The sequence below is a fragment of the Corvus moneduloides genome, chromosome Z, assembly GCF_009650955.1.
Source record: "Corvus moneduloides isolate bCorMon1 chromosome Z, bCorMon1.pri, whole genome shotgun sequence".
In the NCBI taxonomy this organism is placed as follows: Eukaryota; Metazoa; Chordata; class Aves; order Passeriformes; family Corvidae; genus Corvus; species Corvus moneduloides.
In genome coordinates this window covers 4,130,010-4,149,442 of record NC_045511.1, presented here as the reverse complement: position 1 = coordinate 4,149,442, position 19,433 = coordinate 4,130,010, and the positions used below count along the sequence as shown (strand labels likewise).

The window sequence follows — 19,433 nt, the reverse complement described above, 5'->3', positions numbered from 1 at the left end:
GGTGCCCTCGTAGCCCCGCCATCCGCACCCCTCAAGCGCGGGAGGGCCAAGTGGATACAGCGAGCACGGAAGGGGCACCCCTCTGGCGGCCCTGTCTCCTGCGGCTCGGGGTGTGCTCTGCTTCCAGGTCCTGGGGCTCTCGGCGAAGTCGCTTGGCCCCGTCCCGTCCCACCCCGAAGTCTGGAGCCAGACCCCGGGGACAGCGGGGACCCTGCGCGGTCTATTGTGCTGGACCGGAGGGCGACCACGCTTTCCCAGCTGGGATCGTTGCCGACGAGTTTACAGGAAGGTTTACAGAGAAAAAAAAAGTTACTTGGAAAAAGGCAAAACGTCCAGGAGGCGTGGAGTCGGCAGGATTCAAAGAAGGAGGCACAGAGGAGGAGGCACATCCTCCTGTGCTGAGCACAGCAGCAATCCCCCCGCTCCCGTCCCGGCTCCCTGCCCTAGGGTGCCCGGCAGCTCTGCCCAACCTCACCCCAGCGGGGTGCTCCCAAAGTCATCGGGTACCTGAGCCCTCAGGAGAAGTTTCGTCTCCCTAATCGCTCCAGACTAACTCCTCTGACACTGACACTTAGAGAACATCTAGGACACGTGTGGTTAGGAGTGATCAAAGAAGAGATAAGATCAAAGATCACTTTAATTGCGAAAATGAGGCCAAATAAGATTTTTCAGAAAATCAGCTGCATATCCGAGGTTGTCAAAAGCACTGTTTTCGTTTAATGTAAGCGGTTGAAGTTCAGAAATTACTGGACACTTACATTCACGTGACACACATATTTCACATTCCCTTTTACTTACAAGCAACACAGATTACACAAAAATAAACAGGAAAAATATATGTGTGTATATATATATATATTTGGTCAAGCATTCATTCCAGGCAACCCGTCGCAGGGGTAAGCGGCAGCCGGCCCAGTGCCTACCCCTCCTTCCCGGGCCGAAAGCGGCCCCAGGTGTCGGCCGCAGCCGGAGGGAGAGGCATGGGCACGGCAGCGGAGGGGCAGGGGGGCAGGACGGGCAGAGGGGCTGTGCGGCGGGCAACGCAGTCCTGCCCCAGCCCTGGGCCAGGCGGGGAAGGGGACGTACACCGGGTTTCCCGGGGCCAAGAAGCTGGGCTAGCGGCAGAGCGGGGACTCTTTGCGAGCAGAGGCTTACAGATCCGCCGCGGGGACCAGCCAGGTCAGGCAAGGAGAACCCTCAGGACTCTGCCTTCTTCTGGCCGTGGCTATCAGATTGCGGGGAAGGTCGTGCTTACCCCCGCCGGGACTCGCCCGGAGGAGGAGAGAGCCTGTCCCTTTCCAGTCTGCGCCGAGATGCTGTTTTCCCCACTTGCGACTGCCGCTGGCTGATGCTCTCGGCCCCTCCCCTACCGCCACGGAGCACATGGCAATGTTTTGGTTGATCGGTTTGGATCGTTTTGTTGTTGTTTGTCTTTCTTTCTCTTTTTTTTTTTCCCCCCGAGCGAAATGTGCCGCAGCTGACTGCCTCCGAAGCAACCGCAACGTCTCAGGAGAAACTTTCAAGCGGCTTACGGAAGGGAAAAAAAAAAAAAAAGAAAGAAAGAAAACGCTACTTCGCAGGCTGCTTAAACTCCCTGTGCCGTTGTGTGCGCGGTGAACTCAGGGACAGTCGCACGGCGCCAAGCCTTTCCTTGCTGGGAAACACTCGGTCAAAGGCATTTAAAAAAAATAATCCCCATAAATCTCCATGTATAATGAGGCGTGCGGTTGGGGTTTTAAGTCCCATCAATTCCCTCTGTTGTAACAAAGGGAACCCCGGTGAACTGGAAGGTCTTAGCATACCAGGAGAGCTGTCAGGCACACGTAACGCAGACGGGGACATTGCTTTAAGAACTTTGCAAGATTACCAAACACGGGTGCTTTTCCCCCAAGAACATCCACTTGAGGGTTTCACAAACAGGGAAGCAACGCGCCCCAAACTCCTTCCTCCGCTCGAGGAGTCGCCTTCAGCCTCCATACTCACACTGCCAGACCGAGGTCGGACTCAGTCCACCGCCGTCGCCTGGTAAATCCAAGAATAATCCCCAACACGGCGGTTTCCTGCATAGGGTGGTTTTGTTTTACCGATGCTACTCGGGCAGACGCTGTGGTTTACAGCCACCACAAGCAACGACCTGCAAACCCTAAGTCTACCCAGAATGATGGAGAGTGGGAGGGAGGCGGGAGCGCCGGCACCCGGCAACGGAGGCCCGGAGAGACGAGGGCGGCCACGGAGCCCTGCCGGGCTGGGCGTCCCCAGCGGAGCCCTGCCCTGATCCGGGGGGCTTGTCCAGCGGGCGTAGAGAGAGTGACTCGGGCGCGCTGCGCGGAGCGGGGAAGCCGGAGTCCCCCGCCCTTCGGACGGCGCTGCGCAGGGGCTGGGCGGGGGCACACTGCGGCTCGGGGCAGGCGGGTGGAGGAAGTAACAGGACCCCGCTTGCCCCGTCCCGGAGTGGTGGGCTTCACTGCCGGCAGAATTTGCACTTGATAATTTTCTTAAAAGCACTTTGGAAGTCTTTGTTGAAATAGGCATAGATAATGGGGTTGAGAAGGGAGTTGGAGTAGCCCAGCCAGTTGATGACTGCCCCCAGCCACTCGGGCATGTAGCACTTACTGTCACAAAAGGGCAGGACCAGGGCCACGATGAAGAACGGCAGCCAGCAGAGGATGAAGGTGCCCATAATGATGCCCAGGGTCTTGACAGTCTTCCTCTCCCGGGACAGAGCCATTCTCCGTTTAGCTTCCGTGTTCTTCTCGTTGCGGCTCTCGAAGGAGGGCGGCGGTGGGGAGCCGCACGCCTCGCTGGGTAGCGGCAAGTGAGTCTTGGAGGAACTGTTGCAGTGCTGGACCTCGATGATCTCCAGGGCGGTCCCGTCCTGGCCCTGCCGCACCGCGCCGTTGACACAAGCGCCGGGTTTGGGTTCTACAGTCCGCCGCCAGCCCTTGCCGGGCTCCCCGTTGCCTTTCTTCACGGTGGCCGGAGAGAGGGTGAGGCAGGTGTCGGCGATTTTTTTCTTCTCTGCTTTCTTGACTGTCTTGCGGATCCTAAAGCGTGCCGCCTTGAAGATGCGACCGTAGAGCACCAGCATGAGAAGAAGCGGAATGTAGAAGGCGCCGAAGGTGGAGTAGATGGTGTACCCGTGGTCCTTGCTGATGGTGCAGGCGTCGGGGTTCGAGCGGTCCTCCGGCGTCCTCCAGCCCAGCATGGGCGGGATGGATATCAAGAAGCCGATAAGCCAGGTCAGGCTGATGAGCACGGCCGCCCGCCGGGGAGTTCGCTTGTTAACATAGTCGATGGGGTCCGTGATGGCCCAGTACCTGTCCAAGGCGATGGCGCACAGGTGCAGGATAGAAGAGGTGCAGCAAAGCACGTCCAGCGAGATGAAGATGTCGCAGGTGACCTGCCCCAGCGTCCACTTGTTCAGCACCTGGTAGAGGGCCGCCATGGGCAGCACCAGCACGGACACCATGAGGTCGGTGACGGCCAGCGAGCCGATCAAATAGTTGGCCACGGTTTGCAGGGAGCGCTCCAGGGCGATAGCTGCGATCACGCAGGCGTTGCCACTCACGGCGCACAGGATAAGTGTGCCCAGGAGCAGGGAGGTGAGCACCTGGTAGCCCAGGGTCACCTCGGCGAGGCCGGGGCCGCTTGTTTCCTCGGGGGAGCGCGCTGGGGAGGTAGTGTTGTTGGCCACATCCATGCCGGGCGGGGGGGCGGGGGAGGGGGTCGCTTCAGGAGATAGACATGGGAAGAGGCGCCGGTCACTTGTGCGCTCCCCTGGCAGGAGGCATCGGCGCCCCGTGCGGTTTGGCCACGCCGGGCACCCCCCGCTCCACCACCCCTCCCTCCCCTATATAGCGCGGCGGGAGGCGGCCGAAGCTCGGAGGACGGCGGCTGGCGGAGCCGCCCCGCGCCCGCCCATCCCCGCCGCCTCTGCCCAGCGCGCAGCCCCGCGCGGTGGGGGCGGCCCTCCTGCCGCCGCTTGCCGAGATGCTGCCCCTCGCTCTGCCGCTCTCCCGCGCCGTTCCTCCCTGCTCTGCCTTTCCGCGCTCCCCTTTCTCCCTCCTCTCCTTGCCTCCTTACCCTCGCCCCTCCCCCTCCCCGTCCACTCCCCACCCTCCGCCCCTCCGCGGGGGTCTCGCTGGGTCGCCATCGTCGGGTGGGCGCGGATGTCATTCCCCTTCGTCCCCACCTGTTTGGAGGGACACCGCAGAGAAACTCTCCACGACTCCCCCTCTTACCCCCGCCCTTTACAAATCGTTCCGCAGCTCCGCGCCCGGCAGTGGTGGCTCTGGGCTATCCCGCAGGACCAGCGCCGAGGCGGAGGGGAGACAAGGGGAGAGGGAATTCTGTGAGCGGGCACTGCTGGCTGCGGCGCGAGGGCAGCGCACACCCGGGCTGCCTGGGGCTGGGGTGCCGAGCGGGCGGCGCTGGAGGTGTCGATCGCCACCTGCAGGCAGGCGGTGGCCGCCCGAGGGCGCGGCGCCCGCGGGACTCGGCCGGGCACCGCCGGCGCGGGACCGGCCTGGCCGTGCGGCTCGGCACTCGCCTGCCCGGCCGCCGCAGCGAGCTGCCGGGGCTGCCCGGGAGCGGCACCAGCCATGCAGGGGCAGAGAAGCGGGAGCGCGGCCGGCAGCGCTCGTGTGTGTCTCGAGAGGGACCCCTGTACAGCCCGACAGGGCTCCCACTCGGCCGCTGGTGGTGAGTGCTGTAGCGATGAAAGCCCTGTTGGGATGATTCATGCCGTCGGCCCAGCGCCCTGCCGTCGAGGGCTACGAGCCGGTGCGCAGCTGCCCGCCCGCCCGGTTCCCCGTAGAACGGCGATATTGCTCCTCGGCCCTCCCGAGAGGCGAATGACGGTACAGCGCACTAGTGAAATGACTGTCCTCTCACGACATTAACAACCGCGACAGCAACAAAAAAAAGTGGTAAAAAAGACTGAAAAAATCCCAAAACAATAAAATGTTGTAGGTTGTAGTTCAATCCGATAGGAGAGGAAAAAGGCTGTGTCTGAAAGTGAAATGAGAAACACCACTGAAAGCAATCTTAAATAAAAAAAGTGTCAGATTGGCACATCATAAGCAAATCAGTTATTATCCAGTAAGTAGAACCAACAACCACAAACAAACAAACAAAAAAGTGGTTTTGTTTACAGGGTTAACTCTATCTATCTGTGAAAGGCAAACGAAAGTTCTCCAACACAACTTCTATAACAGGTTTTCTACTATCTTGCAGCTCATTGTTTTTAATAACTTGAGATCTTTCATTCTGTTCTGTAATTCTGCCATGCAAGCTCAGTAAGCGCAAAGAGCCAAATAAGTAATTGCCTAACAGGAAGATTTGCTGATTCTAACTTAATCAAACTTGAGATGACGTTCAGAGTCTGCTTTGCACACCCTCAGGTTTCCTTCATCTTCTGTCAGTCAACAGTTCAAGCTGAATTTACAGCTTCAAAACGTTTGGACAGATCCCAGCCAGAACCTTTTTACGAGGGTTCCAGACTGCATCTCTCTGCCCCTAGGCTTGCATTCTCCTCTGTAAATGATCAAGGCTTAGAGATTAGCTGGATCAGAGCTGCACCCCTGCATGCCTGTTGTCCCAGCTGCTCACACTAACATTTACAAGATCTGTGTCCTACTGAATGAAGACTTAATGCTGTTGAGACACAGACGAAATGTAATCGATATTTAAGTATGCATTATGGTTTCACTGTCAACACCAATTTTCTTTTTAATGTCTCCTTAAATGCATGACACGGTTGGCTTCTAAGCAACTACCTCTTTAAAGACTGTTCTCCTTCAGTGAAATCGAAGTTTGTGCTTCTTGCTATTTAGCACCAGCCTGAGTTTAAAAATAAAAATTTAAAAAAAAAAAAAAGCATGTCTGGGAGGCACGGAAATCTCGAGCAGATTCTCCCAGCTTTCTTGCATGGTGGTGGGCAAGTCATTAGCCTAATTAGATTATCTTGAAATTAGCGTTTCAAAGCCACAGGGGATTCGAGCTTTTGGGGAAACTGGTTCCAGAGATGTTTTGTGCTGACATGGCCAAGTGAAGCTAATCCCAGACACTTTTTGTCAAGAAATCCAATGAGAAAACATTGACAGGGTCCTTTTTCAACTGAAATATTTTAAATCGGCTTTAATTTTTAAATTTTTTTCAGAGTTCGAAATTCATCTCTCTCTGAATTAAATTGAGATGCAATTTAGGCAACCGTGGATGAAGGGGAGGGAGTAGGAGGTGGAAGATGTAGACGAAGGGAAAATTCACCCTTTTGATGTGAGAGTGTCTTTAATCCTACTAAGCATTTAAACACCAAAATTCCACTTAAACTTTTAAGCAACTAAATGATGTCCTAATGTCTTTAGATAACCCAGGTGAAGAACCTAGGGAAATTCTTGGAAAACCATATAGTCATACAATCCAACCTGACTTGACAGTAAATGAAAACTTTACACACACAAAAAGGCAAAACATTAATATTATTCAGTTAAGATACAGCAGCAAACAAGGGGGTCCTCTGTAAGTACAAAAAGAAAAAGCATTAACAATGGTGTCAGAACATTTTCTGAAAAATTTCATTCTACTTTTCAAAAATAGAAAAGGAGAGACTACATGTTCTTGATGCTCTCAGATTATAACTGTATTATCTATTTGTCAAAGTAAAACTAAAATGCCATAATTTGATTGCAGCATTTTGTTCCTGCAATTGCATATTGCACTTTGGTTTGAAAAGGATTTGAATCTTGGGCTTTTTTTAAACTTTTCACCATGATAAAATGCAGCACTTGTGGTATTCAAGAAATTATATTCCAGTAATGATTTCAGAATTAAAGGATAAAGGAACTAGGGAGTGAAGGAAATTAATTATTTCAGTTCACTGAAACTGATAGTGTGTGTACAGGTTTCTGTGAGAGAAGTTCCAAACAGGTGAAAGGAAACACGTGACAGGAGGCAACCTACCAAATAGTTCCTTCTTGAATTTTCTATTTAGGCATCTTGGAAGTATAGTCAAAAGGAATTATCACTACATAGTTCAAAACCTTCTGAGATACAGCTGTAACTTGAAAATACAGAGAAGCAAACAAGAACTTAGTGTCTGAAGTGACTGTATCATTGAAACACATCCTCTTCACACAAGGACATGTAAGATCCACTTCAGGATATCTGCTCCCATCTTTCATAAAGCACAAAATATTTCACAGTACTTTAAAAAATGTAAGCTTTATCCTGTAAAACACTGAAAGATAACAGAAGGCGACCAAAAACCTTAAGGGCAAAGTTAGTGTTGTAGCTGCATAGCTCTCAGCCAAACTGTTCTGGATCAAAATGAGTCCAGGTTTAGTAAACTGCTTAGTCCTGACTTTGTGGACAAGATGAATCAGCTGGGACAGTAAGTGACTTTCAGTACCAGTAGTAGAACTGTTTCCTGTGTCCTATCTCTGGGTATAGCCAGTTTGTGAAATTCTGGATATGAGTCAAACTCATACTTCTGAAGTGGGAAAAAAAATAAATTAATCCTACAATTAGTCTAATCAGAATAAATACACTACAAAGCCGGTACAACAACACAACAATGAAGTACGAATTTTCAACTTCTGAATCACCTTTGTGCCATTTTAGTATTTTTTCCTCTTTTAGAGCAAGGAAGTGGGCTGTGTAATTCTCCATGCCATCCTGTCCAGCCAGCCAAAAGCTGGTGAGCTGTGGCCCACTAGCAGCTGTGCAGCACTGAGACATTCCTTTAGTCCTGCAAGATCATCTGGGATCTAACAGAGGGTAGAACATAAGCACATCACTCAGCTTCAGCGCCGTTAGGTGCTGCAAAATACTGAGATATCTCTCAAGCTGCTCCTTACCATTCCCAGTTCTGTACCAAACAATGGCACCCAAGGCCAGGCCTGGAAAGATCTGTTAGCTCCATGCTGGACATGCTAAGTAGCAGTGCTGCTTTATGGCTTTAAGATGCCTTGAGAATGGTACAGCCGGGTTCACTGTTGCAGCAGGGATTACTGCAACAGTTCACATGCTGTGATTTCAGCTTTTGGTGGCACAGCTCCAAAGACAGTCATTTCTATTCCCTCTTTATTGCACACTTAGAACCAGATCAGTAATCTGGGCCTGACAACCCAGAGGAACAATCTGAAAGAAGCAGGAATAACTACCATCTCAGAATGCTGAAATGCCTCTCTATTTTTTTTTCCATAGTATTGACCATATTTTCCATCGCCTCAGATATCCCACTTGACACTGTCATAATAGAAAACAGTGGGCTGATGACAAGTTCCCATGTCCTATTCTCATTCCATTCATCTGCCTTACTGCAACTCTTATGCTCATCATTTTTATTAAAGACAGAAACTAATTCTTTATAACATGCACACATATTTATTTGGTACTTTTGCCTTTCTCTGCCAAGAGTTTACAGTAGTAACTAAAATTACATCATAACTCAGCAGGGCTCACGAGAGGGGATAATCCATTTCACCTCACACTCTTAGAAGTAATAGAAGAGTAGGTAAACATTTCATCTAAAATGAGTAAGTGTTATGTATATTCAAGCAATATCACTGAAGTGAAACTGTTACTAGAGATGCCTGCTAAGTAAATCATGGGGCAGCTTTTATGCAAGTCTAGAAGTATAAAGATCAAATTTAAAATGTTTGCTTTCATATTCTCCCTCTGTAAAGTAAAGAGACTTTCAAGCATGTTTGTTTGAACATAAGTTTTCATAAGTTTGCAGAAAATTCTCGGAATTTTGACATTCTATGAAAACTGGAATTTAGGATTCATTTTCCATGCTGCCCCTTCTGTATAACAGTGCAGCTGTGATGAAGGAAGAGCTGTGATAATGTCTTTTAACCATTTGTGCACATTCTTGATACTAAAGCTGCTAAGCATGAATTTGACTTCAGAAGAAACTCTGGGCAAATCTACTTAGTCATCTTAATCATTCTGTGGGGGGAACAAAGCAATGTTCCAGCTCTGCTGAGGTTTTTATCAGCACATCCATGTCAGAGACAAGGGACAGCAATGCACAGAACTGGTGCATTAGGAGCTGGTAAGAATCACCTCTGTGGTGCAATGCAGTCCCAAGAATCCAGAATATTGCCTGAATGGATTATTAAAAACTGTGTTCTGATATTTGCGATCTAATTAAAAAATACTCACTCGCAATTCATGCTTTCTCAAAGTTTTCAAAAAAAAAATCATCTTATTATCCCATACACAACTCTAAAATTGATAACTAGCACTGAGGAACGTCTTGGTTAAGGTTCCTCAGGCTTTTTCTTACAGCTAATTAAGATTATTTCATCTATTTATTTAACAGTCACATTGATCTTATAGCAAAACACATAACTAGCTTAAACTGCTGAAAATACATACCCCCTTCCAGAAGTATTCTAGATCTTAAGCAATTTTCACAGGTTTTATACAATGTTTGCCTAACTGTTTAAACAAGGAGTGCTGATATATTCCAGGCTTCGCAATAATTTCTAGTTTTTCTCTCACTAGTTATTTTATTTATGGATACATTTTAGCAGAAAAACTCAGGTTTTTTGGTTTGTTACCTTACCCCAAGCACCCCCTTCAAAAAAAAGACTGGCTTCTAAATGGGAAGGACTTTAATACAATGAGCATTAAAAGACTTTCAAATAAATTTTCATTTAAGGAGATTTATGCTCTAAAGATTTTTATTGCAAGGATATTTTTTGCCATTTTTTATATGTATAGTATTTCACTTCAGAGGAGACAAAGAAACAAATTATTCTATAAGAACAGTAAGTTATGAAAATACATCTCTAACTAGACTTCTACAGGCATCACCTTTAACTATCAGGCCAATCTAAATGAGTTTATCAGGATTTTCCAAAACAAAGTTAAGGTATATGAATCTTTCAATTGAGTTGCAGGTATAACAACTGATGACTTCTGCTCTTACCATGTCAGAACTTCAATACTACATTAGATTAAAAGTAAATTAAATACGCATCATTGTCTCCTTATCAACAAAGACAGAAACCAGAGTTTCAAAATTATTGCTTATAAATGATATAAATTCTCCAATTTTATGCACACTGGCTGGAGCTCAACAGTAGCGCCTGCAGTTCAGTATATTAATCCATGTCAAGTTTTAGAAAAGATGTTATTATGATTTAATTTCAATTTTCTCACATTTAAATTAATGTAATACTCTTATTTTAAAAATACAGCTTGGAAAAAGCAGGGCTGATGTATAGACAATAAAGGTTTTGCCTTTGCAAAGTAACTTTCTCCTTTTAAATGAAAAACAAGTTGTTTTATCAACACAGAGATGAGTCACATGGAGTTACAGAGGCCCACACAGACTCTGCTTTTAGACTGACACTGACAAAGGCCATGAGGATATTGTCTTTGCTGATCTATTAATCTCCTTTACCTAGGGCATTAGTTGGCACAGTAGTAAACCACCATCTATTCCAAAGAACCTGGGGCCTTGTTCAGGAAGAAAAGTTGTGGGATTTTTTGCTGGAAGTAAATGTACTCTTGAGGAATTATTCAGCTGCAACTGCCTTCTTTTTCTTTATGAGTTTTCCTGGTACAATTTCTGTGCCATGCACAAATGCTAGTGCTTGAGGCAGTTGGAGTGTACAGCCAGGGATGCAGTGTAAGGTAGAAATGCCCCTTCAGCAGCATCCCCTACCCGATGCCAGTTTAAAAGTGTTCATTCACTGTTGCCACTCATTAACTTTCAGGCACCCTACTGACTAATAGGTTTCAGGTTAAGTTAATCACCCAGTGTTCCTATGTAACAAATGGAGTTCATCAATCCACAAAAAACATATACAAAAGTTGCTGCCTTGAGCATACAGCCTCTTAATCCTTCCATGATCAAATGCTAAGAAGAGTGTTTCTTAGCCTGTTCTCACCAAAGCTGTTCAGCTACCCAATTCCATCAGCAGAGCTAGAAAACTCAGGAAATTGCTGTCTGTTTTCAAACAGTTTTAAAAATCCTGGGGCTTTGGGTATAGAGTGATGAAAGGCAGCGCTACTACCTTGTCTTGGTTGTGTTTGTATGGGATTAAGCCAGTTCAAAAAAACCTGCTGGACAGAGTTCAGTCTGTGAATCCACATAGATGAGTTCTCAGTGTTGCTAGGAAACAATCAGTTCTGTGTGTTCATAACAGCAACAATGTGGGTTCTCTTGAGCTGACCAGGGAAATAAACAGTAGAAAAGGCCAGGATACCAATGAGTAGCTCAGGCCACTGTCCCCCACCTCATTTCCAGTCTATTCACCAGATGGCCTTAAAGGACATCAGCAAAGGAAACCATACAATGAGGGCAAATAGATATTTTGGCTAACTATGCCACTTGGAGGCACACAGAGAGCAACACATTATATGACCTAATGAATGAGTTTACTATCAAGATAAGCCATACAGATCCTGTCTGCTACAATGGAACAAAGCTCATGAAGCTACACTGAAGTGAGATTTGATCAAATCTCAGCACTAGGGAAAGAGTATGGGAGGTTTCATATAATTTCTTGGGTGATGATGTTGTTCCTTGATGACATTAATTCTTTTTCAGTGTTTTTATGATGTGTTAATCACTCTTTATAAGCTCCTAAACTCTAAGCAAAATTTCTGTCCTCTCAGGACCTCTATCATATCTGCCACAGACGTTCACCATTCCCTTTCTAGTCAAGTCATCTGAACTCCCTCTTCACAGTTTCTGTTGTTACTCAGTTAAATTCAAAATAAGTAAAAATGGGTGAGGTTTTTTTAGCCTGAGATCACCTAATTAGGGTTTCCTCATTTTTAATCTCACCTGAGCAGATGAGATCAGATTTTGAGGCCCTCAAAACTATCTGAATGGCACACTACAACTGTGTAATTGTACTGCAATATCCTGCTAAAACTTCTAGGAATCTTCATCTACAGGTAGGCTTTTTGAGAATGAAAGTCTTACCCATAGGCACATGTTAAAATGAACTCAGTTGCAAAGCTAGCAACTTATTAATTTGATTATAGGCTGCTTCCATTTACTTACATCAAAGAACTCATCATTGTAGTACCGGTATCTGTGCCACTACAAAAAAAAAAAAAATCCAAAAACCAGGAAAAACATTAAAAAGAAAAAACGTAAGACAAGGTATTAAGAAAATTTTAACAAACCAGACTCTTCCTTTCCATTTTCTGCAATAATTTTCTCTTAATGACTGTTCATACAAAAGAGTCACGATATGTTTTATACGTCTAGTACATCATGTATCCCACAAGGCTTGTCACAGTTTTTCTTGATAAGACAAATTTTATGTTAGTCATGAAAGACTAGACAAGCTTTTTTTAACCTGTACTCTGGTGCAATACACAATTGCATTACTGTAAAGAAGAGTAGCATTATGTCCCTGAGAGGAGCAATTAATTTCTGTCTTTCCACTTCTTCAGAGGGGAGAGTAAAATGCCAGTTTTTACCTGTTTCTGTCCATCTCCTTTAGAAGAAAAAGGAGTACGGCAAAAGGTTCTTTATTCCTTCCTCTCTGAGTACCTGCGGGACATTCTATTTTCCCCCACGCGACACTGATTATGTAAACTAAAATAAAAAAAGTAGTTTATTCATTAACTATACAAAGTTATTCTTAGGTTTTTCTAAAGATGGGTCCATGAAAATTAGCACTGCAGCCACACATCTAGTGTTTACTTTCTATCAGTCCTCTTCTGCACTATATTCCATTTTAGTAAGAAATCAATATTATGATATCACCCGTGAATTCAATTGCATTTGGCTTACCCTCCATTTCTGTTTGTGCAAGACTATAGTGAGTAATTATGCTGGCTAAGGCTTTTCAAACAAGAAATGGAGTCAATAGTTTTCTGTATAAATGCACATATTGGTTTTGTTTATCTTAATGTCAGATTAACATTGCCATCATGGGGATAAATTTGTTTGTATTTAATTATTGCAAGACAATGAGAGACACTAGAGTTGAGGAAGATGGCATTTATGACTCTTTTTTTTTCTGCAATATCATTCAAGTCAATAATATATCTGGATCCAAACACACAACAGAGGAACCCAAAAAAAAAGTTGCCCATTTTCTTACTTATGCAAGTCTTGTATATTCATTTATGGATTCATGTTTTGAACTGTGGCTGCATCCTCCTCAGTGGTGACTTCTATCATGGTAATGTGGTGGGATGACTCTCATCACTGGGGTGCTGCCGTGGGTGGCTGTGAACTCTTTAGGAGAGACAGGTGAAGCAGGGGAAGTGGTGAGATAGCCCTGTGTGTTAAGAGGTGCTTTGATTGTATTGAGATTGGTGATAATGAAGATGACACAGCTGAGAGCCTCTGGGTGAAGAGTGGGGAAGGTCAGCAGGGCGCAGCTCTGCAGGGATTCTGCCAGAGACCCGCCAGCCAGGGTGAATGGGCACTTGAGGTGTTCTACAAATGGCTGCCAGAAGGCCCATGGTCACCAGCCTTTGCTCATGCACAACATCATCTTGCCAGATGTCTGCTGGAAATACAACACAGCAGATAGGAAGCATCTAGGAGGTTCCTGGAGTGTGTGGGAGACAACTTTCTTATACAACTGGAAAATGAGCCTACCTGAGGAGGTGCTCTGCTGGACCTGTTGTTTGTGAACAGAGGACTGGTGGGTGATGTGCTGCTCAGAGACTGTCTGGAGCACCAGGAATGTGAGAGGTTGCAATAGTGGCTGAAAGAAAGAGGGGCACCAGCAGAACTTCCTCCTTGGATTTATGGTGGGCAGACTTTGGCCTGTTTAGGAGATCAATTGGCAGAGTCCTGTTTTATATCTTTATTGATGATTTGGATGTGGGAATTAAGTGCACCCTCAGTAAATTTGCAGACAAGACCGACTTGGGTGGGAGTGTTGATCTGCTTGAGGGTAGGAAGGCTCTGCAGAGAGACCTGAACAGACTCTGTCAGTGGGATGAGGTCTCAGCTGCAGGAGGTTCAACAAGGCCCAGTGCAGGGTCCTCCATTGGGTCACAGCAACCCCAGGCAGCTCCATAGGCTGGGGGAGGAGTGGCTTGAGAGCTGTTGGATAGAAAGGGACTTGGGGGTGGTGCTTGACAGTGGCTGAACATGAGCCAGGGTGTGCCCAGGTGACTAAGAAGGCCAATGGCATCCTCGCCTGGATCAAGAATAGTTTATCCAGCAGGACTAAATAAGTGGTCATACCCCTGAAACTTCACCTTCAGTACTGTGTTCAGTTCTGGGCCCCTCCCTTTGAGAAGTAGATTGAGGAGCTGGAGCATGTCCAGCAAAGGGCAACAAGGCTCGGGAAGCATCTAGAGAAAATGTCTTACGAGGAATAGCTGAGGGAACTGGGTTTGTTTAGTCACAAGAAAAGGAGGTTCTGAGGAGACCTCATTGCTCTCTACAATCCCCTGAAAGGAGGGTGTAGCCAGGTGGGGGCTGGTCTCTCCTACAGTGCCTGCAGTGAGAGGTCTAGAGGAAATGGCCTTAAGATGAGACAGGGGAGATTCAGATTAGATATTAGAAAACATTTTTCCACTGTTAGGGTGGTCAGGCTCCTGGGGAGAGGGTGGAGTCACCAGCAGCTGGTGTTTAAGCAGCATCTGAACCTGCTGCTGGTCGATATGGTTTAGTGATCTAGAGGTAACAGTGGTGGTGCTAGGTGGACAGTTGGACACGATAGACCTTAGAGGTCTCTTCCAACCTTGATGATTCTATGATTCTATGATTCTATCTGCTCATTCACTCAGTGGTAAATAAGTACATAAGGTTCAAAAAGGGATAAATGCCTGTCCTTCTTTTCTATCACCAGGAATCCTTTCTTTTAAGTCTCATGGGATCCAAACATCATTTGTGTCTCTCTCCAACACTTGAATGCAGAAAGTCAAGTCGGTTGTATAGAAATAACTGCAGCAGGGAGAAGCTCCACTCCTTGAGACAAATGATGCTTCAGTGACCACTTGGAGTTCAAGAGGAGGCCATAAGCCCCCACGGGGCAATTATTCAAGATATACCAACTGGAGAAATTTTGAGAGATTTTTCAGTCCCCCACAGCTAATGATTAATGGATGTTCAAAAAGAAGACATAATCTGTTCATATCTCTTCCTTTACATTTTTTACCTTAAAGTAACTAAGGTCATTAAAATATCAGGTTCAAAAAGAAAGCATCTTTTGCTCTTCACACTTACTTAACATTTGGCAAAGTTTGAATAGTTTAATTATATGTTATGTAAAGCATTATAAATGAGGTTTTACATTTTTAATTGCAAGTCTTCTATTTGTACACCAAGAAAAGCCTAAAAATAACTTCTTTATCCCCATTTTATCTGTCTCAGATCTCTTTCTAATAATTTTCTGTTTGAACAGAATAACTTCATTCCCTCCACCTCACAGGGAAGCTCTCTAAGCTCTTCTCTGTTTTGATTCTTCAAACATTGTCCCACTAGAAAAAAGCCTGTAAAGTTCTTTTTCCTGAGAGTTTTCAGTTTGATAAATGTGAAATTCTCACATGAGGAAGTTATTTAGTTACTGTTTAGAGTATCAAATTCAAAAGAGCATTATCAGTAACTAGTTCTATAAACAGCTTCTCCCTCTACTTGAACTACCTTAGTTAATGTTGGAGCAAACTTCTATTTCTATATAATATTTAATTTCTCTTGAACTCATCACTATTCACCCACAGGATCGCCTCTGTTAGAGCTACATTACTGACTTTGGGCACATGCCAGTTTTTGCTGTAATGTTTATCATGTCACTCTGATGATGGTTTAACCAACTGTCTTGGGGTGACTTTTTGATGTGTATCCCCTTTTGCTGCTCTATGCCCAGACATGATTCCTGTGCCTTTCTGTGTCTTTAAAACTGGGCGCGAGAGAAAGAAAATAAAAGCCAGATGAACTTTTCAAAGCAGTTTGTGCTCCGAGGTCATGCTTCTGTGGTGGCAAGAGAAGAGGAAGCACCCTTTGCTGCTTTTCAGCCAGCTTTTGGCTCTGTTTTCTCCAGAGAGACATGGAGAGTTAATTTTTTTTTCCCTGGGACTTCAGCTTCTTCTTCTTCTCTTCTGGAACTGTTTAGAACTTTCCAATGAGGTCCAGAGGGGGCCCAGGCCGACCCAGCTCTGAAGAGGAAAGAGAGAGAGACCACACCCAAAGAAAGGACTCTCAAATCTTACCAGGTTCTCTTCACAGCAAGAGGTTTTATAATCTAGCATTATTCTTTTCCCATTTTGCATTGTCTCTGTTAAATAATTTCTTTTTTTCCTTTCACTTTCCTCCAAGGAAAATTTTTCCTGAACCTGGTGGGGGAGGGATGGCTGTAACCTGCCTTCTGTCAGAGGATGTTCAAATTTGGACGTTTCTCCAAATTTGTCTCAAATCGGGACACCAATGCTCACTCTATAATTGTTGTTACCTGTATACAAATCTGTTTGCCTGCTGTTTTGGGGACCATTGTAGTGAAGGCCACCTCAAAAGATTATGGTTATGGTATGTACGTGTTACTTTTTCTAACTTCTTTCTCCATTTTTTATTTGTCTTCTGTTGGGGTTCATTGAAAGCAAATCTTTATTAGTTTAATTCTTCTATATTACTTTTTTCCTTCATGCCTGAGGTGGATCTTCTAATTCCTCATAGGATTGTGCTCATAGCAGGAATGCAGTTAGTCATAACTTAAAGCAACTTGTGCTTCAGGAAAACTACCACTGATTTTAGTGTAAGTTCTGTAGCTATAAGGGCAACAGGTTTGCCAAACATATATGGATAGCTTCTCAATACCCTTTTTCTACAGAACTGTGGGTACAAATATGCGGCTAGCAAGAATTTTTCTTGCTATTTTCCAGTCCCATGAGATATTTTTCTCTCACACAGAAGATATTAGTAGAGTTCTATAAGCTATGAATGCCTGTGACCTTGCAAACCTTTGTTTATAGTACAGTAGAAAAATATTTTGACAATGGATGTTTTAGGATTTTAGCCAATCACCCCAAGGGGTGGCTGATCCTTTGACCAACTAGACCATGAAGAAAAAAAGTCTATACAAGAGTTGTAAAATAATTAAATAAAGGAATCTTGCTGCACAATTCCTGCCTGCTGGATCTCTCTTCTTCTCCCTACCACTCTGGGATACCACAATACAGAACTACATTAAAATAAAGATAAAGGTAAGGAAACATCAATTAATAATTTGATTCTCGGAATAAGGGTCTTCATGAAATGACAAATAATTTTCTTCTGTTCTCAACTGGTATTTATTTCAGCCAGAGAGAGTTGAGTGTGCTGGTTTTGCAAAGCATTTTAAGCACATGTGTAATACCCACAAAACATATAGTTCTGCTTGCATGGGTATGTCCCACATATATATAGGTAAGCCAACTCCCCCAGAAATATTCAAAATTCAGAGATAAGCAATAAGCTCTGATTATTTTAAAAACAAGATGGTTTTGCACTGAAGCTAATTCCATTGTCTTCTGCGAAGACAGGGTTTTTTTCAACATTTTATTTTCATGTTTACCATTGCTAGTTGACACTAACTGATTGCTCATTTCTTAAATGGATAAGAATAATAAAAGAAGTACAGAGCCAGAATTTCTCCCTCTAATTTTCTCTTGGTGAAAAGTATTTTAATTTCTGTAAATAAATAAAGATTTATTAGTCCACAGGGAGAACTATTCACAAGCAGGATCACCTCACCATAGACAAGGCTGCTCAGAGCATTATCCAGCCTGGTCTTCAGCGCTTCTGGACATGGGGCATTCACAACTTCTCCAAGCAGCCTCTTCCAGTGCCTCACCATCCTTAAAATAATGAATTTCTTCCTAATATCTAATTTAAATCTACCCTCTGTCAGCTTAAAGCCATTCCCCCTTATCCTATCACTCCTTGCCCTTCTAAAAAGTCCCTTTCTGTCTCTCTTTTCAGTCCTGGAAGGTCCTCCCAGAGCCTTCTATTCTCCAGGCTGAACAACCCCAGCTCTCTCAGCCTGTCTTCAAAGGAGAAACATTCCAGCCCCCTGATCAACTCAGTTGCTCTTTTCAGGACTTGTTCCAATGGGTTCACATCTCACAGTTATTGCAATCAGCATTTCTGCACCAGGATGGAGTTTTCCTGAAATTTTAGAGTAAACCAAAATAGACAGGCGTTTTCTTCCTGGCAGATCGGTTGTAGTAATTTAACACTTTTCTCTGGATTTGTCATGGTAATCACCTGATTTTAAAGGTACAGGATGTGCACTTGTCTCCACACTCATAATTTTAGACTGGCAAACCATGATTTGTGTAAGAGACCAGAAGTTTTGGATATCTACAAGCTAGATCTTCTTTTTTTCCACAATGGGATCCTTCATTGGACTAAATGTCTAATACTTCCTAAGTGTGGGTATGTGGTCATGCCTCTTTACCTGTTCACTAGATACTAACTGTAGCAGGATATATATTTTTCAAAAAAATCAAGCTGCAGCCCATAGCTGCACAAAATGCACACAAAATATAAAATAAAAGAGATAAGATAAAAATAAAATGCAGTTTTAAATATTATTTTATTTCTTAATAGTACAAAAAATATTCTCTTTCCACACTCCAACAGATTTTCTTGTGCATGCACTGGGGTGTACACACCACTCTAAAGACCATTGTCCTAAAGTTCTGTAATTACTATTTCTTTTTCTAAGCAAAGTCTATCCCTGTGTAATTTACATGTCACTATCAATGACAATGTTTTTCTGAGTTATACTTTAAATGTCAGGGAGCATTCAGCAGTTTAAAGTGTACAACAATAAAGAAGCAAAGCCTGCTAGCTTTGCAATCAAGGTTTCTATAGCTAAGAGTAATTGTCCTACTTATTGCCCAGGAAAACAATGTAGACCTGTTTTTTTCTGCAAAGAAAATGTCATCATGTCATATGTCATCATGTCAAGCAATTGCCAACACACAGTTTCATATGAAAATGTAGGTGGCACTGTAGAAGCCACATATGACACAAACTAAAACAATCAGAGAAATAAACCAGAAAAGGACCTGAAATAATCTCATAGATAAGAGTATGAAGCTTGTGAATAAAATCCTGGTTCCACTGAAATTCAAAGTTCTCATACACTCCCACTAGGTTAAAATTCTGTATCAAATACAGATTGTGAGCAGCAGTCTCTTAGTCAAAGACAGGCAAGATTTCGAACAGGAGCTCTGGAAGTCAGATCAATGCATATCCTTAGAAAGATAAAATATATTTTATTTGCTGGAAAGAAACTGGTCTGGTGGAATGCATTAGGTAACAAGCTGTCAGAAAGGAACTCCATCTTTTAAAATAGAATGAAAATGTGCTTAAATATATTTTAGCTGGCAATCAGAAACAGACAGGTTAATTAATTTTTAAATACATCTCAGCTGCAGGAAGGCAATCCAAATTTTGAGAATTCCACTTAGAATTCCGCTAATAGCTGCAAAAAAGAGCATAG

The 19,433-nt window shown here is 44.6% G+C and overlaps 1 protein-coding gene across 1 annotated transcript; it reads right to left on the bottom strand.

Annotated features, from left to right (window-relative positions):
• Positions 1–694: 694 nt before the first annotated feature.
• On the bottom strand, positions 695–3,847 carry HTR1A (5-hydroxytryptamine receptor 1A). Its single transcript, XM_032096915.1, has one exon. It carries the CDS (start codon positions 3,698–3,700, stop codon positions 2,462–2,464), a length of 1,239 nt encoding a protein of 412 aa, XP_031952806.1. The 5' UTR covers positions 3,701–3,847; the 3' UTR covers positions 695–2,461.
• Between the last annotated feature and the right edge of the window lie 15,586 nt (positions 3,848–19,433).

Excerpts from the sequence above, each read along its gene's own strand:
- HTR1A (XM_032096915.1), bottom strand. The coding sequence starts at position 3,700 with ATGGATGTGGCCAACAACACTACCTCCCCAGCGCGCTCCCCCGAGGAA.